At 37.5% G+C, this 26,485-nt stretch overlaps 1 protein-coding gene across 2 annotated transcripts in view; it reads right to left on the minus strand.

The window, feature by feature from the left end:
* XPR1 (xenotropic and polytropic retrovirus receptor 1) overlaps window positions 1–26,485 on the minus strand; it is a 267,712-nt gene that overhangs the window by 209,802 nt on the left and 31,425 nt on the right. For both annotated transcript variants that reach the window (XM_050766256.1, XM_050766266.1), the window contains exon 2: window positions 5,199–5,250. In XM_050766256.1, the coding sequence (XP_050622213.1) occupies window positions 5,199–5,250 (52 nt within the window). The remainder of the gene's footprint in view (window positions 1–5,198; window positions 5,251–26,485) is intronic.

The raw sequence follows: 26,485 nt of genomic DNA on the forward strand, positions 1-26,485 counted from the left end.
TATAAAGTGACTAAGTGGCTACATCAGACCGCAAGAGGAAGCTTGGCCTGATTTAGGTAAAGAAAGAAAGGAGCCTAGGAAAAAATGGGGGAAATGTAGAAGGTGAGGTCATGGACATTTATGATTTAGGACCAGATTATTTAGGGATTGGAGGTCACAAGTAACACATTTTTACATTACATCCTTGGATTATAAGAAGCAGTCTTTTAAAACTGACTGTCATGCTCTTTGTAAAACTATTGTTGGAGATACTATTCAACACACAAACAAAAGACTCTCCATGAGGGTCCAAGGAAGAATTTCCTCTCAAATTTCATGTTCAGTAAAAGCTATGTTTTTTGAGGAACTGGTGTAAATTCACCTTATATCAATTTTGAAATAATATCTTATTCTATCCTCTGAAAATTCAGAGTTGAATTTACATTGTGTCAATTGTACAAAATCTTATGGTATCTATTTTATTTAAACACATTTTTTTTTTTTAGACAGAGTCTCACTCTTTTGCCCAGGCTGCAGTACAGTGGCACGATCTCAGCTCACTGCAACCTCCATCTCCCACGTTCAAGCAATTCCCATTGCTTAGCCTCCAGAGTAGCTGGGACTACAGGCATGCGCCACCACACTCAGCTAATTTTTATATTTTTAGTAGAGCCACGATTTCACTATGTTGTCCAGGCTGGTCTCGAACTCCTGACCTCAAGTAGTCAGGAGACTACAGGTGTGAACCATTGCAACTGGCCAAATAAACTTTTAGCCTTAGAATAGTTTTAGACTTACAGAAAAGGTGCAAAGATAGTACAGAGAGTTCCAATATTCCCTCAACCCAGCTGCCCCTCTATCATTAACATCTTACATAAATATCGTACATTTGTCATAATCAATGAATCAATAATGATATATTATTATTAACTAAAATCAATACATTACCCAGATTTCTCTAGTTTATGCCTGATGTTCTTTTTCTGTTCCAGAATCTTCATGGTATCTATTCTATTAAATTTACTCTAGTTTTACTCTCACTATTCTATCTTCATTTTCCCCTTATTCTAAGTTCTGTAACTATTCCTATCTAATATGTGCGATCTTATTCTATAAACCTTCCCCAATACTTCTGGGAACTATATGGAGTAATAAAAAAATGAGGAGAGAAATTTATTGAAAGATACAATTTGCTTTATTCTAACAAGTTAAATAGCCTAGTATTTTTCAAAGTAATGTTTTTAAAAATTCTTAAATCTTTTAAAAATAGAGACACAACGAAATGTCCAATTAAAATTATATTCAAATATATCATTTGGAGAAAAATGCAAAGTCATTTTTTAAAAAGTCTTTTTATATTAGTTTAATCTCCAGAATTCTCTTTTGTTGTCAAATAGAGCAATAATAATCCCAACTGTCATTATTGAGTCATGCAACCTTAAAGTGGTCTCAAAATACACAAATCTAAAACAAAGGTTAAGCAAAATGATCTTTTAATGTCCCTTTCCATTAGAAATATCAATTTCTTAGTTCCGTTACCTAGATTGACTATTGGATTCTCATATTTTTCCATCACAAATGAAGAGTAGAAAGCATTGATACTTTTAAGCAAAAAATACATTTAAAAAGAATATGACAAAATGAAGTTTGAAGCTTTTCTTGAAATTAATTCAGAGGAAAAACTAAAATAGATTAATCAAATACAGCACATAATTTATATATATATAATTTCAAAATTATCCTGGGAAAGAGGGAAGACAGACAGTTTAAAAAAAAAATAAAGATGTAAGGATGTGAGCATTTACCCAAGTAGATTAATTCCATAAAATTACTGAGACAGTAAACTGGGAGTAGGGAGCATGAGAAAAGGTAAAAGATATTTCAATTTATATTTTCCACAGTTCTATATCACTGAAAACTTGACACTTACAATGTCAAATGGGTACTATATGTAAGAATTGTTAAACTTAATTTATAAAGGTAAAAAATTATCTTGCCTCAGAACAACCCTGATTATTAAGGTATAATTGATTGACGCACTGATGGGAAACCTCCAGTTTGCAGTTTAATTTAATTTGTTACAAATATCAAGAGGTAGTATACTCACTGACATCAGGAATTTAAAAACCTCACAATTCTAGTCACTTTAATCCCCTAATCTACTGCCATGTATTCTATATTTACAAGTCTTTCTGCAGAAAAGCATAACAAAATAGTAAAAATTTAAATATGCCATTATTTAAAAAATCAATAGGCTAGGCACAGTGGCTCATGACTGTAATCTTAGCACTTGGGAGGCCAAGGTGGGTGGATCAGTTGAGGTCAGGAGTTCAAGACCAGCCTGGCCAACATGGCAAAACTGGCCAAGCAGGTCAACATGGCAAAACTCCATCTCTACTAAAAATACGAAAATTAGCTGGGCATGGTGGCAGGCGCCTATAATCCCAGCTACACAGGAGGCTGAGGCAGGAGAATCACTTAAAACCCCAGGAGGCGGAGGTTGCAGTGAGCCAAGATCATGCCACTGCAAGCCAGCCTGGGTGACAGAGCAAGGCCCTGTCTCAAAAAGAAAAAAAAAAAAAGAAAAGAAAAATTAATAACATACTGTATAATCTGTAACACAGAATTCTAAGTCAATATCTCAGTCATATATTTCCAATGTAAATGGTTACACAAAAATACCAGCGATTACATAGAAGAGTAGGTAATGAAATGTATCAGAAATACCAGTGATTACATAGAAGAGTAGGTAATGATATACATCAGAAATATATCAGAAATACCAGTGATTACATAGAAGAGTAGATAATCAAATGTATCAGAAATATATCTGAAATATATATTTACATATAAATTGATAAGGAATACCTGAGAGTAAGTCCTTATCTATATTATTTCAGAATATTAGCACTTCCTAGTTATAATCATAAAACATTTATTTTAAATAGAGATTTTTTTGCAATGTATAACTGATTCATTAAAATTCACTCTCAAAGGATGAAACAAAATAACTAGGAATTTGAATGTGTCTGTTTGAGTAATAGAGAGCAAATTAAAGTAAAATAATTTCTCAATACACTGAAATTGTTATGTTGACTTGCTTTTGAGAAAAAGCCCATTTTATCAATGAAGTTAAGGTAGTACCCTGAAATGTCCTACTAAGAAGAAAGTAATACTTCACTATAAAACTATAGTTGTATAGTATGTTTACATGAAAGTATAAAGAAAGAATGTGTGCAGATGTTTTTCTTGTGAAAGTAGTACATGTTCCTACAATACTTCCCCTATAACATGGTCCAAAGAAGTTAATGTCTCTGGACAATGAGAGAAAGAAAAGGCTCTTAACCATAAATATTTGTCATTTTGAACATATTTTCACAAAACTCAGTTTTTCTCTAATAACAGCTGAAAGAAAATTTTAAAATACTAGAAACATGCTCCAGCCTAAAAGGGATGAATAAATATCATCATCATTTTCAATATATCTCAGAGTATCTTTGCTGCAAACAGAATAGTAAAATAAGTGAACCAATATTAAAGCAAGTTACACAGGGTTAGGAATCAGTTCAGCTTCTACAGAATTTCATTTTTCTTATATTTTTTAAATAGTTAAAGGAGGTATTCTTTATAAGAGATAACCAAATAAAAAACTAAACATATTGATAAACCTTAAGTGTCCTGAGTTAAATATTAGAGAATTACATATATTATAGTCTAAAATTCAGTGACATGAAACTAACTGCCAATTCCTGACTTAATATAAGAGAAAAGATTTTTACATGTTCAGAGGAAATATGTTTTTAATTCAGAATGGTTTGAGATGAAAGATGGATATTTCTATATGACTGATGAAATGATACTTTTCACTATAAATCTACAGTTTTATTAAACAACTTCACTATCTGTTGTCATAAGAACAAGTCTCTAATAGCTTGTCACTAGAATAACTTCACAGAATTGGTGTCTTATAAAGATATTATTCTGTACATCCAACTTAGAATATTCTCGATACATATTTTTTCGCACTCAACTCTCATTTTAAAAACCTGATGTGGAATTTTAAAAGAATAAACTAGTTCAACCATTGTGGAAAACAATGTGGTGATTCCTCATGGATCTAGAACTAGAAATACCATTTGACCCACTGATCCCACTACTGGGGATATACCCAAAGGATTATAAGTCATGCTGCTATAAAGACACATGCACACATATGTTTATTGCGGCACTATTCACAAAAGCAAAGACTTGGAATCAACCCAAACGTCCATCAGTGACAGACTGGATTAAGAAAATGTGGCACATATACACCATGGAATACCATGCAGCCATAAAAAAAGGATGAGTTCGTGTCCTTTGTAGTGACATGGATGCAGCTGGAAACCATCATTCTCAGCAAACTATGGCAAGAACAGAAAACCAAACTCCGCATGTTCTCACTCATAGGTGGGAACTGAACAATGAGATCACTTGGACACAGGAAGGGGATCATCACACACCGAGTCCTATTGTGGGGGGTGGGGGGGAGCGGGGAGGGATAGCATTAGGAGATATACCTAATGTAAATGAAGAGTTAATGGGTGCAGCACAACAACATGGCACATGTATACAGATGTAACAAACCTGCATGTTGTGCACATGTACCCTAGAACTTAAAGTATAATAAAAAAAAAAAGAATATCCAGCCTCAGAAGGAACATTCTCCCTCAAGAACAGTTGTTGAATTAGCTCCTATTTACTGACATAAGAACATGTACACATGTATACATAAACATGCTTACACACACACACACACACATCGATTGTAAACATTCTCCATTGTTTTACTGGTCCCACTCTAAAGGCATGACATAAACAGAAAGGAAAAGCTGTGTTGTGCAAATTATGGACGAAGGAAGGACGGGAGGGGAGGGGAGGGGAAGTAAGGAAGCATTACAGAGAAAAACTTCTGACTAAACCAATACATATGATACACAGTCCTAAGATGACATAAGGACATAGTAAAAGATCTGTCATAGGGTAAAGGTGAACTAGACAAGAGAAAAATTTAGAATAAAATAGAAAATAATCATTATATATATTATTAAAAGGAAAAAAAGACCTATATAATAGGACAGTTTTAGTTTTATCATCATATTAGTTTTATACTCTGCAGTACAAAATATCTTTCCTTAAAAAGAGGTTTTCTGTGATTAAACTTAAGGGTTAATTCATCTTACCTTCCACAGAAGGTGCCTGGTCCTGAGCTGAATACAGCATATCCTTAAAAGCCTATTAGAAAGAAAGAAAAACAATATATGAAATCATGAGTAAGCTTTATACTGAAAGTATCTGAAGCTAAATAGTTCTTTTTCAATATTCAGTGAACACACATAGTTCCCTAAATTGATAAACACTTCAATTAACATTTATGAACTAAAATTCAAACATTATACCTTCACATCAGTCCAGTATTGTCCAATTTTTAGGATGAGGGCTAACTTGTATACTTTAAAATTAAGGAACAGCTGGAAAAGGATGAAAAATCACCTGAGAGATTATAAACTCTCTTGACTAAGAAAAAACACTGAAGAAAACAGAACAAAAGTCCTAGAGAAAAAAACTAGAAAACTGCATAAGAAACTATCAAGAATTGGATACAAGTATCTTTTTAAAATTGTAGTAAGGTATATGTAACATAAAACTCACCATCTTAACCATATTTAAATGTACAGTTCAATAGTGTTAAGTACATTCACACTGTTGTGCAACCATTCTCCAGAACTCTTTTCATCTTCAATACTTTTTTTAATGAAATTTTATTTTTTATAGCCGGGCGTGGTGATGCACACCTATAATCCTAGCTACTCAGGAGGCTGAGGTGGGAGGATCGCTTGAAACCAGGAGGCGGAAGTTGCAGTAAGTCAAGACTGTGCTACCACACCACAGCCTGGGAGACAGACACAGAGTGTGCTACCACATCCCAACCTGGGAGACAGGTTAAAATGATGTTCATTTTAACCATCTCAAAAATAAATAAAAAATAAAAAAATAATTTTTTAAGAAATTTTATTTTTAATTCACAAATAATAACTGTACATATGCCTGGGGTACACAGTGACATTTCAATATATATGGTCTACAGTGATCAGATCAGGGTAATTAGGATATCCATCATGTAAAACATCTATAATTTTTTGTATTGAGAACATTCAATATCCTCCTTCTAGCTATTTGAAACTATATACCATTGTTAACTATAGTCATCCTACAGTGGTACAGAACACTAGAATTTATTCCTCCTATCTAGCTGTGTAATTCTGTATCCTTTAACAAATCTCTCCCTATCCTCCCCCCTGCCCTCTTCCCTTCCCAGCCTCTAGTATCCTCTGCACTACTTTTTATTTCTATGAGATCAACTATTCTTAGGTTTCACATGCGAGTGAGAACACGTGGTGTTTAACTTTCTGTTCCTGGCTTATTTCATTTAACCTAATGTCTTCTAGTTCCATTCATGTTGTCACAAATAATAGAATTGCATCCTTCTTATACTGAATAATGTTCCTTTGTATATATATACCACATCTTTAGCCATTCATCTGTTGTTGGACACTTAGGTTGATTCCCTATCTTGGCTATTGGCTAGTGTTGCAATAAGAATAGGGTACAGATGTCTCTTTGGTTTACTGACTTCTTTTCCTTTGAATACATGCCCAGTAGTGGCATTGCTGAATCATATCGTATTAATAGTTCTATTTGGGCCGGGCACAGTGCTCACACGCCTGCAATCCCAGCATTTCAGGAGGCCGAGGCGGGCGGATCACGAAGTCAAGAGATCGAGATCATCCTGGCCAACATGGTGAAACCTCATCTCTACTAAAAATACAAAAATTAGCTGGACATGGTGGCACGTGCCTGTAGTCCCAGCTACTCAGGAGGCTGAGGCAGGAGAATTGCTCGAACCTAGGAGGCAGAGGTTGCAGTGACCCGAGACTGCACCACTGCACTCCAGCCTGGCAACAGAGTGAGACTCCGTCTAAAAAAAAAAAATTCTATTTGTAGTTATTTGAGGAATCTCCATACTGTTCTCCATAGTAGCTGTACTAGTTTACATCCCTAACAACAGAGTATAAAACTTACTTTTTCTCTGCATCCTTACTAGCATTTTTATTGCTTTTTGGTTTTGTTTTTTGCCATTTAGATAATAGCCTAACTGGGGTGAGATGATACCTTACTGTGGTTATGATTTGCATTTCTTTGATGAAGAGTGATGTTAAGCATTTTCTTCATTTATTTGTTAGCCACTTGTACATCTTCTTTTGAAAAATGTCGGCCGGGCGCGGTGGCTCACGCCTGTAATCCCTGCACTTTGGGAGGCCAAGGCGGGCGGATCACGAGGTCAGGAGATCGAGACCATCCTGGCTAACACGGTGAAACCCCGTCTCTACTAAAATACAAAAAATTAGCCGGGCGCGGTGGCGGGAGCCTGTAGTCCCAGCTACTCGGGAGGCTGAGGCAGGAGAATGGCGCGAACCTGGGAGGCGGAGCTTGCAGTGAGCCGAGATGGTGCCACTGCACTCCAGCCTGGGCGACAGAGTGAAGACTCCGCCTCAAAAAAAAAAAAAAAAAAAAAAAAAAAAAGAAAAATGTCTGCTCAGATCACTTGCCCACTTTTAAATCCATTTTTTTTTTTGCTGTTAAGATGTTTGAGTTCCTTGTATATTCCAGATATTAATCCCCTGTAGTGTGAGTAGTATGCAAATATTTTCTCTTATTTTATAAGTTCTTTTTTCACTCTGTTGTTTCCTTTGCTGTCCAGGAGCTTTGTAGTTTGACATAAACCCGTTTTTGTTTTTGTTGCCTGTGATTTTAAGTTCTTACTCATGAAATCTTTTCCCAGACCAATGTCCTAAAGCATTTTTCAGTGGTGATCTGGAAAGTCTTCCCTAAGGTTTAGGACTATAAAGATAGTATGGTTTATAGTTTGCTTCCCCCCCCTCAAAACCACACTCTAGATTAGCTAACAACTGTATTTAGGTAATTTGGATGGCTGCAGTTTAATCTCTCAATAAGTCGTTGGGGAACAGGAACGAGAAATATTTCTCTATATCTATCAAAATGGTAAAAATCAATTCAGTGGATGAGGATATCCACAGTTTCAAAGCTTCAAATACCATCTAAACACTGGTGATGCCCATATTGGCCTATAGCAGAATTCCTCAAACTCAGTTAATATTAGCATTTTGGGCCAGATAATTCTTTGTTGCGGGGGCTGCTCTGTGCATTATAGAATTTTCAGTAGCATTCCTGGCATCCAGAGACCCATTAGATAACAGTACCAATCCCCACCCTCCAGCTGTGAAAACTAAACATTGCCGAATGTCCCTTGAAGTCAAAAACGTCCCTCCCCAGAACCAGCACAAATATTCAAGCATATAAATACCATAAAGGAAGAAGTAAACTTCCAGAGTAACCCACTCTTTCAAAGAAAAGAATACAGGTACTCAAGTCCAGTAAATTATATTCTTCCCAAGTGAATTTACTATTTGCTCTATTAGTGGCCGAACTGTCAGATCCATGACTAACCAGGCCTAATAATATAGACTAAAAAATTTCCAATGAAACAAGAGAAATTAAAAATTTTAAATCAATGCATTTTTGTTCATTTTAACCAAAGTTTTATTGAAATACTGGATGTACAAAAATGGAAAATGATGTATGTACAAAATTTTTTAATGTCACATATACTTAAATCCAAAAAATATTCAGTAATATTCACTACTTATACAGAATCTGAAGCAATACAAAAATGCAACTGAGGTATAATAAAAAATTAATATTTGGTCTTTGTGTCCAGTACCTGGCATAGAGCTCCAAAAGCCTTTGGAATGTACTGTCTTTTATATAGTAATGAGATAGCTCAATGGGAGGAAGTGGGACAAAGGGTCCTAATGAGATAGCTCAATGGGAGGAAGTGGGACAAAGGGTCCTAGATGCTTCATGGTGGCTGGTCACCAAAAAAAATCAAGTGATTAGAGGATTAGAACTTTCAGCCCCACCTCCAGACCTCTGAAGAATGGAGAAGGGTTGAAGATTGAGCTCAATCACTAGTAGAAAAGGATTTAATCAACTGTGCCTGTGTAATGAAACCACCATAAAAACCCTTAAACATCAAGGTTCAGAGAGCTTCCAAGTTAGTGAACACATGAATGTGCAGGCTGTGTGCCATCCCCATCCTATCATCTTGCACTGTGCATCTCTCCATTAGGCTGTTTTTAAGTTGTATCCTCTATAATAAATCTGTAATGGTAAGTACAGTGCTTTCCTAAGTACTGTGGGTAGTTCTAGCAAATTATCAAACCTGGAGGTGGGAATCATGGGACTCCTCAAATTTGCAGAGGCAGGAAGAAACTGAAAACACCTTTGCAAAAACTATAACTTAGAAAATTATTACAGTGCAACAGATCTGACCTAACCAACTCCACCTTGCTTCTAACCTCCAAACTGTCCTTGTTCATTCCAGGGCATAGGCCAAACTAACTTTGGGAGGAACATAGTTTAGAGTTCTACTTTGAAACAAAGACGATATTAACCCTTTCCCAAAACAAACTACCTTCCTGCCTGGAGACTAGACTGTCTTTGTAGTACTAACTAGTCAAAAGATTAGAAATTATGGTTTAGAAGTCATGTAGCTGGAGGTTGCAAGATTCTGAACCTCTTCAAATTGCTCTTGGGGATAACATCACTATTACAAAACTAAGATCACTGCCTGAGACACTGTGCAGACCCTGTCCTCTGAGCTGGCACCACCCAGATCAATAAACTGGCTCATCTGGTATCGTGGTCCCCACTCAGGAACTGACTCAGCACCAAGAGGACAGCTTCGACTTTCTATGATTTCATCTCCAACCCAACCGATCAGCACTCCCGACTCACTGGCCCACTACCTACCAAATTATCCTTATAAACTCCAATCCCCGAATTTTCGGAGAGACTGATTTGAGAAATAATAAAACTCTGGTCTCCCGTGTAGCCGGTTCTATGTGAATTAAACTCTTTCACTATTGCAATTCCCCTGTCATAACAAATTGGCTCTGTCTAGGCAGTGGGCAAGGAGAAACACTTGGGCGGTTACAAAATGTGGGTAGCCCGGGCATCCCATTTGCAGCTAGCATCTTAAGCAGGGGCAGTCTTATGAAATGAAGCCCTTAAGCTGTGGGATCTGTACTACCTCCAGGTAATCAGTGTCAGAATTGAACTCAATTGTTGGACACCCAGCTAATGTTAGAAATTTGGTTTCTGGTGTCACAAAAAAGATAACACATTTGGTCCCAGAAGTGGTGTCATCAAACATCATACTATTCTGTTAAAACCAGAACCCCACCCCCGCCCACAAACAAAAAACACCACACCACAGATTAACCCTGTGGGGAAACCTTTATTAATGGACCACATCTTTTCTTTTATTTATTTATTTTTTTACTTTCAATATGTGAACTTTATGGTATGTGAATTATAACTCAAAGCAGTTATTTTCTTTAAAACATGACAAAGGAAAAAATGTTTCATTTTTAATAAAATAGTTGCTAAGGTCCACAATGAGATTCTGAGTTGTTGTTATTATTATTATTATTATTATTATTGTACTTTAAGTTCTAGGGTACATGGGCACAACGTGCAGGTTTGTTATGTATGTATACGTGTGCCATGTTGGTGTGCTGCACCCATTAACTCGTCATTTACATTAGGTATGTCTCCTAAATGCTATCCCTAACCCCTCCCCCTACCCCACGACAGGCCCCAGTGTGTGATGTTCCCCTTCCCGTGTCCAAGTGTTCTCATTGTTCAATTCCCACCTATGAGTGAGAGCATGCAGTGTCTAGTTTTCTGTCCTTGCGATAGTTTGCTGAGAATATTGGTTTCCAGCTTCATCCATGTCCCTACAAAGGACGTGAACTCATCATTTTTTATGGCTGCATAGTATTCCATGGTGCATATGTGCCACCTTTTCTTAATTCAGTCTATCATTGACGGGCATGTGGGTTGGTTTCAAGTCTTTGCTATTGTGAATAGTGCCGCAGTAAACATACGTGTGCATGTGTCTTTATAGCAGCATGATTTATGATCCTTTGGGTATATACCCAGTAATGGGATGGCTGGGTCAAATGGTATTTCTAGTTCTAGATCTTGAGGAATCGTCACACTGTCTTCCACAGTGGTTGAACTAGTTTACAGTCCCACCAACAGTGTAAAAGTGTTCCTATTTCTCCACATCCTCTCCAGCACCTGTTGTTTCCTGACTTTTTAATGATCACCATTCTAACTGGTGTGAGATAGTATCTCATTGTGGTTTTGATTTGCATTTCTCTGATGGCCACTGATGATGAGCATTTTTTTCATGTGTCTGCTGGCTGCATAAAAATGTCTTCTTTTGAGAAGCGTCTGTTGATATCCTTTGCCCACTTTTTGATGGAGTTTTTTTTTTCTTGTAAATTTAAGTTCTTTGTAGACTCTGGATAATAGCCCTTTGTCAGATGCGTAGATTATAAAAATTTTCTCCCACTCTGTAGGTTGCCTGTTCACTCTGATGGTAGTTTCTTTTGATGTGCAGAAGCTCTTTAGTTTAATTAGGTCCCATGTGTCAATTTTGGCTTTTGTTACCATTGCTTTTGGTGTTTTAGACATGAAGTCCTTGCCCATGCCTATGTCCTGAATGGTATTGTCTAGGTTTTCTTTTAGGGTTTTTATGGTATTAGGTCTAACATTTAAGTTTCTAATCCATCTTGAATTAATTTTTGTGTAAGGTGTAAGGAAGGGATCCAGTTTCAGCTTTCTACAAATGGCTAGCCAGTTTTCCCAGCACCATTTATTAAATAAGGAATTCTTTCCCCATTTCTTGTTTTTGTCAGGTTTGTCAAAGATCAGATGGTTGTAGATGTGTGGTATTATTTCTGAGGGCTCTGTTCTGTTCCATTGGTCTATATCTCTGTTTTGGTACCAGTACCATGCTGTTTTGGTTACTGTAGCCTTGTAGTATAGTTTGAAGTCAGGTAGTGTGATGCCTCCAGCTTTGTTCTTTTGGCTTAGGATTGTCTTAGCAATGAGGGTTCTTTTTTGGTTCCATATGAACTTTAAAGCAGTTTTTTCCAATTCTGTGAAGAAAGTCATTGGTAGATTGATGGGGATGACATTGAATCTATAAATTACCTTGGGCAGTATGGTCATTTTCACAATATTGATTCTTCCTATCCATGATCTTCCATTTGTTTGTGTCCTCTTTTACTTCGTTGAGCAGTGGTTTGTAGTTCTCCTTGAAGAGGTCCTTCACATCCCTTGTAAGTTGGATTCCTAGGTATTTTATTCTCTTTGAAGCAACTGTGAATGGGAGTTCACTCATGATTTGGCTCTCTGTCTGTTACTGGTGTGTAGGCATGCTTGTAATTTTTGCACATTGATTTTGTGTCCTGAGACTTTGCTGAAGTTGCTTATCAGGTTAAGGAGATTTTGGACTGAGATGATGGGGTTTTCTAAATACACAATCACATCATCTGCAAACAGGGACAATTTGACTTCCTCTTTTCCTATTTGAATACCCTTTATTTTTTCCTCCTGCCTGACTGCCCTGGCCAGAACTTCCAACACTATGTTGAATAGGAGTGGTGAGAGAGGGCATCCCTGCCTTCAAAAGGAACGCTTCCAGTTTTTGCCCATTCGGTATGATATTGGCTGTGGGTTTGTCATAAATAGCTCTTATTATTTTGAGATACATTCCATCAGTACTGAATTTATTGAGAGTTTTTAGCATGAAGCGCTGTTGAATTTTGTCGAAGGCGTTTTCTGCATCTATTGAGATAATCATGTGGTTTTTGTCTTTGGTTCTGTTTATATGATGGATTACATTTATTGATTTGCATATGTTGAACCAGCCTTGCATCCCAGGGATGAAGCCCACTTGATCGTGGTGGATAAGCTTTTTGATGTGCTGCTGGATTCGGTTTGCCTGTATTTTACTGAGGATTTTTGCATCAATGTTGATGAGGGATATTGGTCTAAAATTCTCTTTTTTTGTTGCGTCTCTGCCAGGCTTTGATATCAGGATGATGCTGGCCTCAAAAAATGAGTTAGGGAGGATTCTCTCTTTTTCTATCAATTGGAATAGTTTCAGAAGGAATGGTACCAGCTCCTCCTTGTACCTCTGGTAGAATTTGGCTGTGAATCTGTCTGGTCCTGGACTGTTTTTGGTTGGTAGGCTATTAATTACGGCCTCAACTTCAGAGCCTGTTATTGGTCTATTCAGGGATTCAACTTCTTCCTGGTCTAGTCTTGGGAGGGTGTATTGACCACATCTTTTCTAAGATTACATTACATTTTCTAAGATCACATTCTTAAACATGTTATTAATTCAACATACAAACATGTTTAAGAATACCCTGTAAATATGAGGCTGAATATGACAAAATTATGAAACCTCTTCTTAAAATATATATATACTCAGTATTTTCTTTATAATTTCATGTGTCTCAGGGAACATTAACTAACTGCCAGACTAAAATAAGGGGTTAGTCAAGAAGAGCTTATCAAACATCAGAAAGTCTTTTGTATCCACATTAGAATTTGATATTAAAGTCCTCTACAAGTATAGAGTGGTGGTAATATTTTGGTTCTTCAATAGAATATTTCCAGAAGGTCAATGAACAAAAGACTGCTAAAATCAGAGTAAATCTCTAGAAGTTAAAAACAAAAAAGTACTAGAAAAATGTAAGGAGAAAGGAACAAATTGATCCAGCCAGAGAATAGTTACAGAAATAAATCCATTACGGGAACAAATAATATCAGAGATTCAAATGTTTGAATGAAGTTCTTCCACTTCTTGGGTATACTAGGAATGTGTAGCAAAATTAAATAATGCTATCAGGAACCAAATACATCACCAGTGACTTGCAATGACTTGTACACAGTAGACGCTCAATAAATATTGAATTCAAAAGCATTCCATCTCTGGAGAAATTACTTCAAAGATGATTAACAAAGCACATTAGAATCTCTGGCATGTAATACACATAAATTTAATTTGCAAAAGGAAACCTTTCCAAATTAAATTCTGAAGACGATGAATTTGAATTTTATAAGGAGAAAAATGATCGTCTTCATTCTGATTATAAAACTGAATCAAAGTTTCGTTTAAGTCAAGACAAATCTCACTGAAATCATAGGGAACTCTTTTCGCTTCTTACTACTTTGTGTTCATCTGATTAAGAGGCCCTATATTTTTGGTAGTAATGATCTCTAAAAGAATTCCATTAAGTAAGATAACATTCTAGGCCTGTGACAAGAGAATAGTCCCCAATTAGAAACAAGGGGGGAAACAAACCCTCTAAAGTATTGTCTTTATTATTACCTATGGACCGTTTGTCTATGAGTCACCCAGACCACATGCCTGGGTTGGGAGCAATACATCCAAGTCACAAAACAACAAATTAAAAGAGTTTCCTCAACTCATGCTGTTTAAGGAAATCCAGCACTTTATATAAAACTCTGAATTTGTACAGTAAATAAATCAATACGTATTCATATGCATTACATGAGTTCTTTGATTTCCAAAGGATTAAAAGCAATCCTTTGCATCAGCATCCCTACTCTAATTTCTGTTATTTCTGTTATAATTGTGAAAGGAAAATAAAAACTTGCGACCCCAATTCACTATGCCAAAAGAAAAAAATTAAGCTGAAAGCTAAGTAATGCAAGAAAAGGCCTTTCCTTTTGTTCCTTGGCAGATAGCTACAGATAAAAGGTTAAATATCTCCAGAGGTAGCTACTCTATGTTCTCCTTATCTTGTGTAAAGTGCTGCTTTACTGAGCATGAGACTAATACATAATTGACTATTCCCCTGTCTGCTCCTTTTCTCTTGCAACATGGGGATTACCATACCCTCCCTCTTTCTCCTCCAGTCCATTTTTTCCCTTTAAATATTGAAGCCCTCAGAATTATCTTTGGAGAAAGGCACAGACCACAGTTTCTGTGATTCTGTGTTTATTTCTTCCAGGCATGTCTTCAACTTGGTAAAATAAACTTCTAAATTGGTTAAGACATGTCTCAGATACTGTTTGGTTTATATACTGTTATTAAAATATATATAAACGTAAACTAGGACAAACTCCTAGTACTTATAACAACTCATATAACAGTAAAATCTTACAAACTGAATCCAAAGATAACCACAAACCAATAATATTCAACCAACAACATTACCATGACAGGAAAAAAGATGGTGTTTGGCTAAAACAAAATCTAAAATTGTAACATGAATGTGGTGTTGACTGCCAACATACACGTTCTTTTGAGCTTGGAATGGCTATATTACTGTGTCAAATGTGATGTAATTGTACAAGTACTTGTCTTTACAGTGAGGCAACATAACAGAATGGCTAGGAGCTATGATGTCAGACAATGTCTACGAAAACTAACTCTTAGCCAGGCATGGTGGTATGCATTTGAAGGCCCAGCTTCTAAGGAGGCTGAGGCAGGACCACTTGAGCCTGGGAGTTCAAGTCCAGCCTGCACAACATAGCAAAACCCTGTCTCTTTTAAAAAAAAAAAAAAAAAAAAAAAAAGTTGGCTGGGTGTGGTGGCTCATGCCTGTAATCCAAGCACTTTTGGAGGCCAAGGCAGCTGGGTCACCTGAGGTCAGGAGTTCGATACCAGCCTGGCCAACATGGTGAAACCTCGTCTCTACTAAAAATACAAAAATCTGCCTCTGCCAGGGTGGCGGGCACCTGTAATCCCAGCTACTCGGGAGGCTGAGGCAGCAGAATCACTTGAACCTGGGACGCAATGGTTGTGGTAAGCTGAGATCGTGCCACTGCACTCCAGCCTGAGCAACAGAGCAAGACTCCATCTCAAAAACAAAAACAAACAACAACAACAACAAAAATTGTGTAACCTTAGGAAAATTAACTTCTGTGTACTTTAGCACCCTCATCTATAAAACAGGAACAGCGATGGCACATATCACATAAGTCTTTAATGAGGACTATCAAAAAAACTCTTAAAACAATATTAAGTTTGATTCATGATGATACATGAAGAACACTTAGAATAGTGCCAAGAACATGGAAGATGCTCAAAATGTTAGCTAACAGAATATGAACTACCACAAAACTTACATCACAATGTTGTGACATTATTTGACCCTGTATTGTCCACAAATGCATCATTTATGCATGAGGTATGTCTCAGTTCTTTTAAGCTCATCACAAAGAAGTACGATTCTATCCGGAACCAATAGCAAAACAAGCATACACAAGGGCACTGCAATCTACTGGTATTACTGGTTTATTAAATGGTCCTCTAGATCAGTGGTCCCCATCCCCAACCCTTTTGGCTCCAGGGACTGGTTTCATGGAGGACAATTTTTCCAAAGACTGGGTTGGCAGGGGAAATGAAACTGTTCCACTTCAGATAATTAGTTAGATTCTCATAAAAAGCGCACAACCTAGATCCCTTACGTGCACAGTTCACAATAGGGGTCGCGCTCCTGTGAGAATCTAATGCCGTAGCTGATGTGACAGGAGGCAGAGCTCAGGCAGTAATACATGCTGCTTATCTCCTGCTGTGTGGCTTGGTTCCTAACAGGCCATGGACCAGTACTGGTCTGCGGCCTGGGGGTTGGAGACCCCTGATCTAGATGATAAAAAATATGTTCCTACTTTATTTTTAGATGATTGCTGATGTGAACACACAATATCTTTCATTCTCATAGGAAACCTACAGACTCCAAAGAAAATATATGCAGATCCCAGTTTGAGTATGATTTTAATAATAATGTATCCTAATTATATTATTCAATCTAAAAAATTATTTAAATTTTGTACAATATACCTTTTTTTGTACAAATAGGGTTTAGTTAAAAGTTAACATGTATATTCAATGAGAATAAATTTCTTATGTTGTTCATTTTTAATAACCCACATTAGATCATCTCTAATCTCCTTTCCAAGGCACAAATGTGTTTCACAGACCATTTAAAGGAGATCCGAAGCTAGAAAAACTCCTACTTCCTATCAGCTAACCATTGCCTCATACACAACATACTATAAATATTATGACAATCATCAACAAAACATCTACTGTTATGTTGCTCTCATTTGCTTCAACAGTCATTCAAAGTTAGCACTTTACAATCTACTGGATTAATAAATAATAAAATAAATAAAGACAAGCATATTAAGAGAAAGGGCAAGGAATATTTGTTCACATAAACCTTAAAGGAGTCATAATCCCTGTTAATAATGTTTCACAACTGAGTAAAATTACATCAGATACTTTTTTATTTGAACAACCTTTCCAAATGGAAACCTTGAAAAATAAAATTTGAATATATTATTTTAAATATGTGCATATGTGCTCATCTACAATACCCTAGAAATATTCCCCAATTATCTTTTTCAGTTTCCACTTCCTCTTTTTGTATTCTCTTTTTAAGTTACTTCACCAGAAATATTGGGTGAATAATGCACAAGTCAGTTACATCTAATATGGTTTGTCTCATCATCTGAAAATTAGAAATGTTTTCCTAATACTAAAATAAACAGGACAGTTTTGTAAATCAAATTATAAACCTCAAAAGAGGACATCTAGCATTCCCATGTGTACTGTACAAAGAATCAACATACTAAATAATCTTCATTTCTATCCCAAAATATGAATAAATTTACTTAGCTTTGGTTCTGATGATAGAAATAATCAGCAAAGCCAAGAAAAACTCTTACACAAATTATCATATTAAAATTTAACATTAATATACTCTTGTACATACTTAACAAGCCAAAGCCTAGAGTATATAAGCATTAAGCCTGACTCATTTTCATGGAATTCAAAAGAACCCAGTCAGTAAATGGCAATTCAATATGGAGAAGTTGTTACGACACTAAAATTTTATTGAATTGACTAAACTAAATGTATATTAAATATATAAGATATACGTAATTTGTAATAGGAGGAATTAATTTGGAATATGTCATGTTATATTCACACTTACAAATTTTTGCACTAATATTCCCTGACATCTACCGACATGGCTTTTATTCTTTCCATGTGGGTATCTCCTGAATCTAGATCCTTGGCCACATGTCTGATAACACAAACTCACAATGTTCAAAATTCAATTCATTTTCTTCTCAAGGCTTTATTTCTGTTAATGTCATCACCAGTATCTAAATCACACAGATTAATAATCTCGGTCAAAACAGTCTCACTCATTCAACAAATATTTAAGAATATATTGGCTAGACATGGTGGCTCACACCTGTAATACCAGCAAAACTCTGTCTCTTTAAAAAAAAAAAAAAAGAAAAAAAAAAGTTGGCTATGTGCGGTGACTCAGACCTGTAATCCCAGCACTTTGGGAGGCCGAAGCAGGTGGATCACAAGGTCAGGAGCTCAAGACCAGCCTGGCCAACATGGTAAGACCCCGCCTCTACTAAAAATACAAAAATTAGCTGGGTGTGGTGCAGACACTTGTAATCCCAACTACTTGGGAGGCTGAGGCAAGAGAATCATTTGAACCCAGGAGGTGGGGGCTGCAGTGAGCCAAGATCGCGCCATTGCACTCCAGCCTGGGCGACAGGGTGAGACTCCGTCTCAAAAAAACAACAACAACAAAAAGAATATATTATGTGCCAGGCACTGTACTAGACACTTCGGATATATCATGAGGAAAATAAAAAACACTGCCCTAGTGTAGTTAACATTATTACATTTTCCTTCTTTCCACTCATGCATGTACAGATCTGATACAGTCAATTCCACTGCCACATCCTCTTTTGCCTTCATACTCTCCTATCCTTCTACCTAAACTATTTCAACAGAATTTTAACTGGTTTAACCACCATGAGTTTTCATCTCTCTCACACATCTTATAAAATGCTGCCAAATCAATCTTTCCAAACCAGCAGCCTCATTCTCCTACCCAAAAACTTGCAAAGATTTCCTCATGGCCACAAAATAAAGTCTATACTCCTCTGCTGGCCTCTAAAACACAAGAGAATGGTCCAATCCACCTTTCTAGGCTTATCTTTCAAAATGGAGAAAACCACTTTGATTTTCATAATCTAACCCTCAAAACAAAATAAATTACATATTACTCATTTTAGAGACCTCAGTATTTCTTCTATCTTTGCCTTTTTTTTTTTTTTTTACTGTTGCCTCCACCTGGAATCCCTTCCCTTTACCCCTATCTTTTAACCCATCTTGTAAATCTTAACCATCCTTCAAGATCCAGGTCAAATTTCCAACATAGTCAAAGTGCTAAAAGAGAAAAAGCTATCAACCAAGAATCCTATATTCAGCAAAAATATCCTTCAAAATTGAGGGAGAAATTAGGACATTCTCAAACAGCCGAAGAAGTTTGTTACTACTAGGTTTGCCCTGTAAGAAACAGTTAAGGGAATCCTACAAAATGAAATTAAAGAACACTGGACAGTAACTCAAAGCTGTATAAAGAAACAAAAGATCTCAATAAAGATAAATATACAGGCAGTTATAAAAGCTGGTATTATTGTTAACAACGGTTTTTAACTATATTTTTGTTTTCTACATGATTTAAGAGTCTAACACATTCAAAAGAATTATTGTTTTAAGTTTCTGGGCACACAGCCTACAAAAATATAATTTTATGACATCTGCACAACTGAAAGTGATGGAGATGGAACTGTAAAGAAGCAGTTTTTGTATGCTATTAAAGTTAAGTTGGTAAAAATTCAAATTACAGTGTTTTAACTATAGGATGTTAAACGTATTCCTCATCATAACCACAAAGAAAATATTTATAGTGCATACATAAAAGCAAATGAAAAAGAAATGTAAACATTTCACTACAAAAAAAAATCAACTAAACACAGAAGGAGGAAATGAGGGCCAAAAAAATCTATAAAGAATACATAAAATTGGAAAATGATGTAATTACACCTTATCAGTAATTACTTTAGATGTAAATGAATTAAATTCTCCAATTAAAAAAACAGAGATTGGCAAAATAGATAAAAACACATGCTCCAACTATAAGCTGTCTACAAGACACTCAGTTTAGATCTAAAGACACAAACAGATGGAAAGTGAAAGGATGGAAATAGATACTCTGTACAAATAGTAACAACAAAGATTTTAAGAAAAACCTAAATGACACAAAGGAGAACATCATATTTTTTTAAAGGTTCAATACAGCAAGAAAATATAACATTTACAATAGTCACCCCTCATCCAGTTTCACTTTCCAGAGTTTTGTTTACCCATAGTACAGTACATTGAGATATTTTAAGACAGAGAGACCACATTCACATAACTTTTATCATGGTATATTGTTGTAACGGTTCTATATTATTATTAGTTATTACTGTTAATCTCTTACTGTGCCTGCTTTATAAATTAAACTTCATCATACATATATATGTATGGGAAAAAACATAGTACCTATAGGGTTTGGTACTATCCATGGTTTCAAGTATCCACTGGGGGTCTTGGAACATCCCCCGTGGAGAAGCAGGAACTACTGTATAAACATTTATACACAGTGGCTCACATCTGTAATCCCAGCACTTTGGGAGGTCAAACCAGACGGATCACCTGAAGTCAGGAGTTCAAGACCAGCCTGGTCAACATGGTGAAACTCCGTCTCTACTAAATGGTGGTGCGTGCCTGTAAATCCCAGCTACTCAGGAGACTGAGGTGGGAGAATCGTTTGAACCTGGAAGGTGGAGGTTGCAGTGAGCTGAGATTGTGCCACTGCACTCCAGCCTGGGAGACATAGCGAGACTCCATCTCTTAAAAAAAAAAAAAAATTTATACACTAAAGACAGACCATCAGAATATATGGAGCAAAAATTAACAGAATTAAAGAGAGAAAAATAGATACTTACACAATAATAGCTGGAGACTTCAATATCCCCCGACCAGTAACAGATAAAGTAACCAGACAGTAGACATACATGTAACACTCTATCCAATGAAAACAGCATACGCACTCTTTTCAAGTGCATGTGGTACATTTTCCAGGACTGATTATTTGTTAGGCCAGAAATTAAGCCTCAATACTTTTTTTTTTTGGACAGAGTTTCGCTCTTGTTGCCCAGGCTGGAGTGCAATGGTGCGATCTCAGCTCTCTGCAACCTCCACCTCCCGGGTTCAAGCGATTCTCCTGCCTCAGCCTCCCAAGTAGCTGGGATTACAGGTGTCTGTCAGCAACCCAGCTAATTTTTACATTTTTAGTAGAGATAGGGTTTCACCATGTTGGCCAGGCTGCTCCTGAACTCCTGACCTCAGGTAATCTACCCACCTCAGCCTCCCAAAGTGCTGGGATTATAGGTGTGAGCCACCACGCTCGGTCTCAATAGACTTTAAAAGAGAGAATCATACAAAGAAAGTATTTTCTCTGATCACAACAATATGAAATTAGAAATCAATCAACAGAAATAAAACTTGAAAATTCATAAAATTGTGGAAAGAAAACAACACATACTTCGATAACTCATAGATCAAAGAAGAAAACGCAAGGAAAATTGTAAAATATTTATAGAGGAATGAAAATAAAAACACAACATACCAAAATCTGTAAGACACTGTGAAAGCAGTGTTAGGGGCAAATTTATAGTTGTGAATGGATTTCAAATTCAAATCTCAAATGGATTTCAAACCTAACGTGACAACTTAAGGAACTAGAAAAAGAAGAACAAACTAAACCCAAAGGTAAAAGAAAGAGGGAAACAGGCTGGGTGCAATGGCTCACGCCTGTAATCCCAGTGCTTTGGGAGGCTGAGGCAGGCAGATCACTTGAGGTCAGGAGTTCAAGACCAGCCTGGCCAACATGGTGAAACCCCGTCTCTACGAAAAACCCACAAATTAGCCAGACATGGTGGCATATGCTTGTAATCCCAACTACTTGGGAGGCTGAGGCAGGCGAATTGCTTGAGCCCAGAAGGTGGAGGATGCAGTTGGCCGAGATCACACCACTGTACTCCAACCTAGGCAACAGAGCAAGACTCTGTCTCAAAAAAAAAAAAAAAAAAAAAAAAAAAAAAAGATAGAGGGAAATAAATATGAGAGCAAAGATAAATAAAATAGAGAAGAGAAAAATAGAGAAAAATTAATGAAACCAAAAGTCGGTTCTTTGAAATGATTAACAAAACTGACAAACCTTTAGCTAGATGGACTGAGAAATAAGAGAGAGAAGACTCAAGTTACTAAAATCAGAAATGAAAGTAGGGACATTACTACTGATTCCATAGAAATAAAAAGCATTATAAAAGAGTACTGTGAACAACTATGCACCAACAAATTGGATAATCCAGATGAAACGGACAAATTCCTAGGAACACAAAACCTGTTAAGACTAAGCCATGAAGAAACAGAAAATCTGAATAGATCTATAATTAGTAAGAAGATTGACTCCATAAAAAGAAAAGCCCTGGACTTCATGGCTCTTTGGTGAATTCTACCCAACATTTAAAGAATACCAACCCTTCCCAAACTTTTCCAAAAACTGAACAGGAGGATATCCTTCCTAACTCATGCTATGAGGCCAGTATTACTTTGATACCAAAGTCAGACAAATACACTACAAGAAAACAAAACTATAGACAAATATCTCCAATGAACTTTAATGCAAAAATCCTCAACAAAATACCATAAAACCAAATTCAGCATCATATTAGAAGGATTATACGCCATGACCAAGTGGGATTTATTGCTAAAATGAAGTTATTCCTGTGTTGAAATGATGGCTCAACATAGGGAAATCAACCAATGTAACATACCACATTAACAGAATGAAGGGGGGATATCACATGATCATTTCAATTGATAAAGAAACACATTTAACAAAATCATGATTTAAAAAAAAATTCAAAAGACTAGGTATAGAAACTACCTCAAGATAATAAAGCCGTATCTGAAAAACCCACAATGAGTTGTGAAAGAAGACTGAAATTTGGCCAGGCTCAGTGGCTCACGCCTGTAATCCCAGGGTGGGGAGGCCAAGGCAGGCAGATCGCTTGAGTTCAGGAGTTTGAGACCAGCCCATGCAACATAATGAAACCCTGCTGCTACAAAAAAAAAAAAAAAAATACAAAAACTAGCTGAGTATGGTACACACCTGTAGTTCCAGCAACTCGGGAGCCTGAGGTGGCAGGAAAACTTAAGCCTGGGAGGTGGAGGTTGCAATGAGCCAAGATTGCACCACTGCACTCCAGCCTGGGTGACAGAGTGAGACCCTGTCATAAAAAAAAAAAAAAAGACTGAAAATGGTTTCCTCTAAGATCAGGAACAAGGAAAGGATGCCCATTTTCATCATTTGTGTTCAATGTAAGTTCTAGACAGGGCAATTAGGCAAGAAAAAGAAATGAGACATCCAAACTGGAAAGTGAAATTATCTCTATTTGCATATGCTAATTTTACATGTAGCAAACCCTAAAGATTCCATACCAAAAAAATAAAAACTAATCAATGAATTCAGCAAAGTAGCTGATACAAAGCTGACGCAAAGTGGGATATGAAGTCAACATGCAAAAATCAGTTGCATTTCTATACACTAACAACCAACAATCTGAAAAGGAAACAAATTGCAGAAACAATCTGAAAACGAGAGCAATTCCATTTAACAATAGCATCAAAAAGAATAAAATACTTAGTAATTAATTTACCCAAATAAGGGAAAGACTTGTACAATACAAACAAGAAAATCTTGCTGAAAGAAATGAAAGACAAATAAATGGAAACGCATCCCACGTTCATGTGTATCATAAGACTTAATATTGTTAAGATGCCAATACTACTTAAAGCGATCTACAATTCAGTTCAATACCTATCGAAATCCTAAACATTTTTCTTGCAGAAACAGAAAAAACCCATTATGAAATTCAAATGGAATATCAAGGGACGCTGAACAGCTACAAGAATCTTGGAAGAAGCACAAAGCCAGAGGACTCACACTTCCTGATTTCCAAACTTACTACAAAACTACAATAATCCAAATAGTATGGTAGTGACATAAAGTTAAACCAATGGAATAGAGAGTTCAGAAATAAACCCTCCTATAAATGGTCAAACAAATTTTGATGAAGGTGCCAAGATCATTTAATGTAGAAAACAGTCTTTTCAACAAATAGTATTGGGAAAATTGGATATCTACACCCAAAAGAAGGAAGGTGAACCCTTACCTAACACCGCACATAAAAATTAACTCAAAAATCATAGTTGGGGAGGCGAAGCAAGATGGTAGAACAGAAGCCTCCATCAATCATCATCCCCACAGGAACATCAAATTTAATGACTATCTACACAAAAAAGCCTTCATATGAATCAGAAATCAGGGGAGTAAACACAGTAACTGGTTTTTACTTCATATCTCTGAAAGAGGTACTGAAGAAGGCAGGAAGGACAGTCTTGAATTGCTGACACTACCCCTCCCCTATCTCCCTCAGTGTGGCCAGCTGTGTGGCACAGACAGAGAATCTCTGCACTTGAAGGAGGGAGAGTGCAGCAATTGTGAGACTTCACATTGGAACCCAGTGCTGCCAACACCAGGCTGAATTCAGCCAGCACCCATGGAGGGAGCATTTAGTCCAGCCCTAGCCATAGGGGAATCGTCTATCCTAGTAGCAGGAACTTGAGTTTCAGCAAGCCTTGCCACCAAGGGCTAAAGTGCTCTGGCACTCTAAATAAACCTGAAAGACTGTCTAGGCCAGTGGTTCCCAAACCCCAGGCCCTGGACCAGTACTGGTCTTTGGCCTGTTAGAAACCAGGCCACATAGCAGGAGGTAATATGGTTTGGCTGTGTCCCCCACCCAAAATCTCATCTTGAATTGAAATTCCCATAATCCCCACATGTCAAGGGTGCAACCAGGTGGAGGTACTTGGATCATGGTGGTAGTTTTTCCCATGCTGTTCTTGCGATAGTGAGTGAGTCTCATAAGGTCTGATGGTTTTATAAGCGTCTGGCATTTCCTTTGCTTGCACTCACTCCATCCTGCCACCCTTTGAAGAAGGTGTTTACTTCTCCTTTGTCTTCCACCACAATTGTAAGTTTCCTAAGGCTTCCTCAGCAATGGGGAACTGTGAGTCAATTAAACCTCTGTCCTTTATATTATTAATAAATTACCCAGTCTTCGGTATTTCTTCATAACAGTGTGAGAATGGACAAACACAAGAAGTGAGAGGTGGCCAAGTGAGCATTACGGTCTGAGCTCCACCTCAAGCATTAGATCCTCACAGGAGCATGAACCCTATTGTGAACTGCACATGGAAGGAATCCTAGGTTGTTTGCTCCTTGTGAGAATCTAATGCCTGATGATCTGAGGTAGAACGGTTTCATCAAGAAACCATTTCTCTTCCTCCACCCCATGGAAAAATTGTCTTCCATGAAACTTGGCCCTGGTGCTAAAAATGTTGGGGAATGCTGGTCTAGGCCACAAGGACTGCAACTCTTAGGCAGGACCTAGTGCTGTGCTAGGATCAGAGCCAGTCAACTAGGAGGACACGTGACCTAGTAAGACAGCAGCCAGGGCAACTAAGGGGGTGCTCATGTCATCTGTCCCCCAGTGCCACGCAGCAAGGCTTGAAGCTCCAAAAGAAACTCCTTCCTTCTGTGTGAAGAGAGAATAGGGAAGAGTAAAGAGGACTTCATCTGGCAACTGGGATACCAGCTGAGCTACAGTAGGAAAAGACACTGGGCAGTGTCATGAGGCCCCCCATTTCAGGCCCTGGCTCTCAGACAACATTTCTAGACACACCCTGGACCTGAAGGGAAACAGCTGCCTTGAAGGGAAAAACCTAGTCCTGGCAGGATTCATCATCTGCGGAACACAGAACCCAGTGTAAACAGGTAGTATACACCATGGGCCTTGGGTGAGACTGAGACATGCTGGCTTCACGTGTAAGCCAGCACATTCATAGCTCTGGTGGCTATGAGGAGAGACCACTTCAGCTTGAGAAAAACAGGGGGAAGAGCAAAAGGAACTTTGTCTTGAGCTTAGGTACCAGCTCATCCACAGTAGGAAAGAGCACTAAGCAGGCTTTTGGGGTCCCCAATTCCAAACCTTGGCTCTTAGACAGCATCTCTAGACCTACCCTGTGCCAGAGGGGAGGCCACTGCCCTGAAGCATGAGTCCTGGGTCTGGCAGCATTCACCACAAACTAACTGAAGAACCCTTGGGCCATAAGTGCACATTGGTGGTATCCTGGCAGTACTTCCTGTGGCCCTATAGTGTTGGTGGACATGGGGAGACTCCTCTGCCTGAGAAAAGGGAAGGAAAGAGTAGAAAGAACAGTGGTTTCAGCGCCAGCTCAGCTGAGATAGAATAGAGCACCAGGTAGATTTCTAAGGTTTCAGAATACAGGCCCTGGCTCCCAGACGGCATCTCTGGACCTGCCCGGGGCCTTGGGGAACTTGCCACCCTTAAGGGAAGAACACAAGCCTGGCTGGCTTCACTACCTGCTGAATATACAGCCCTAGGTCCTTGAGCAAATATAGGTAATAGA

This window comes from Macaca thibetana, chromosome 1, assembly GCF_024542745.1.
Source record: "Macaca thibetana thibetana isolate TM-01 chromosome 1, ASM2454274v1, whole genome shotgun sequence".
NCBI classification, from domain to species: domain Eukaryota; kingdom Metazoa; phylum Chordata; class Mammalia; order Primates; family Cercopithecidae; genus Macaca; species Macaca thibetana.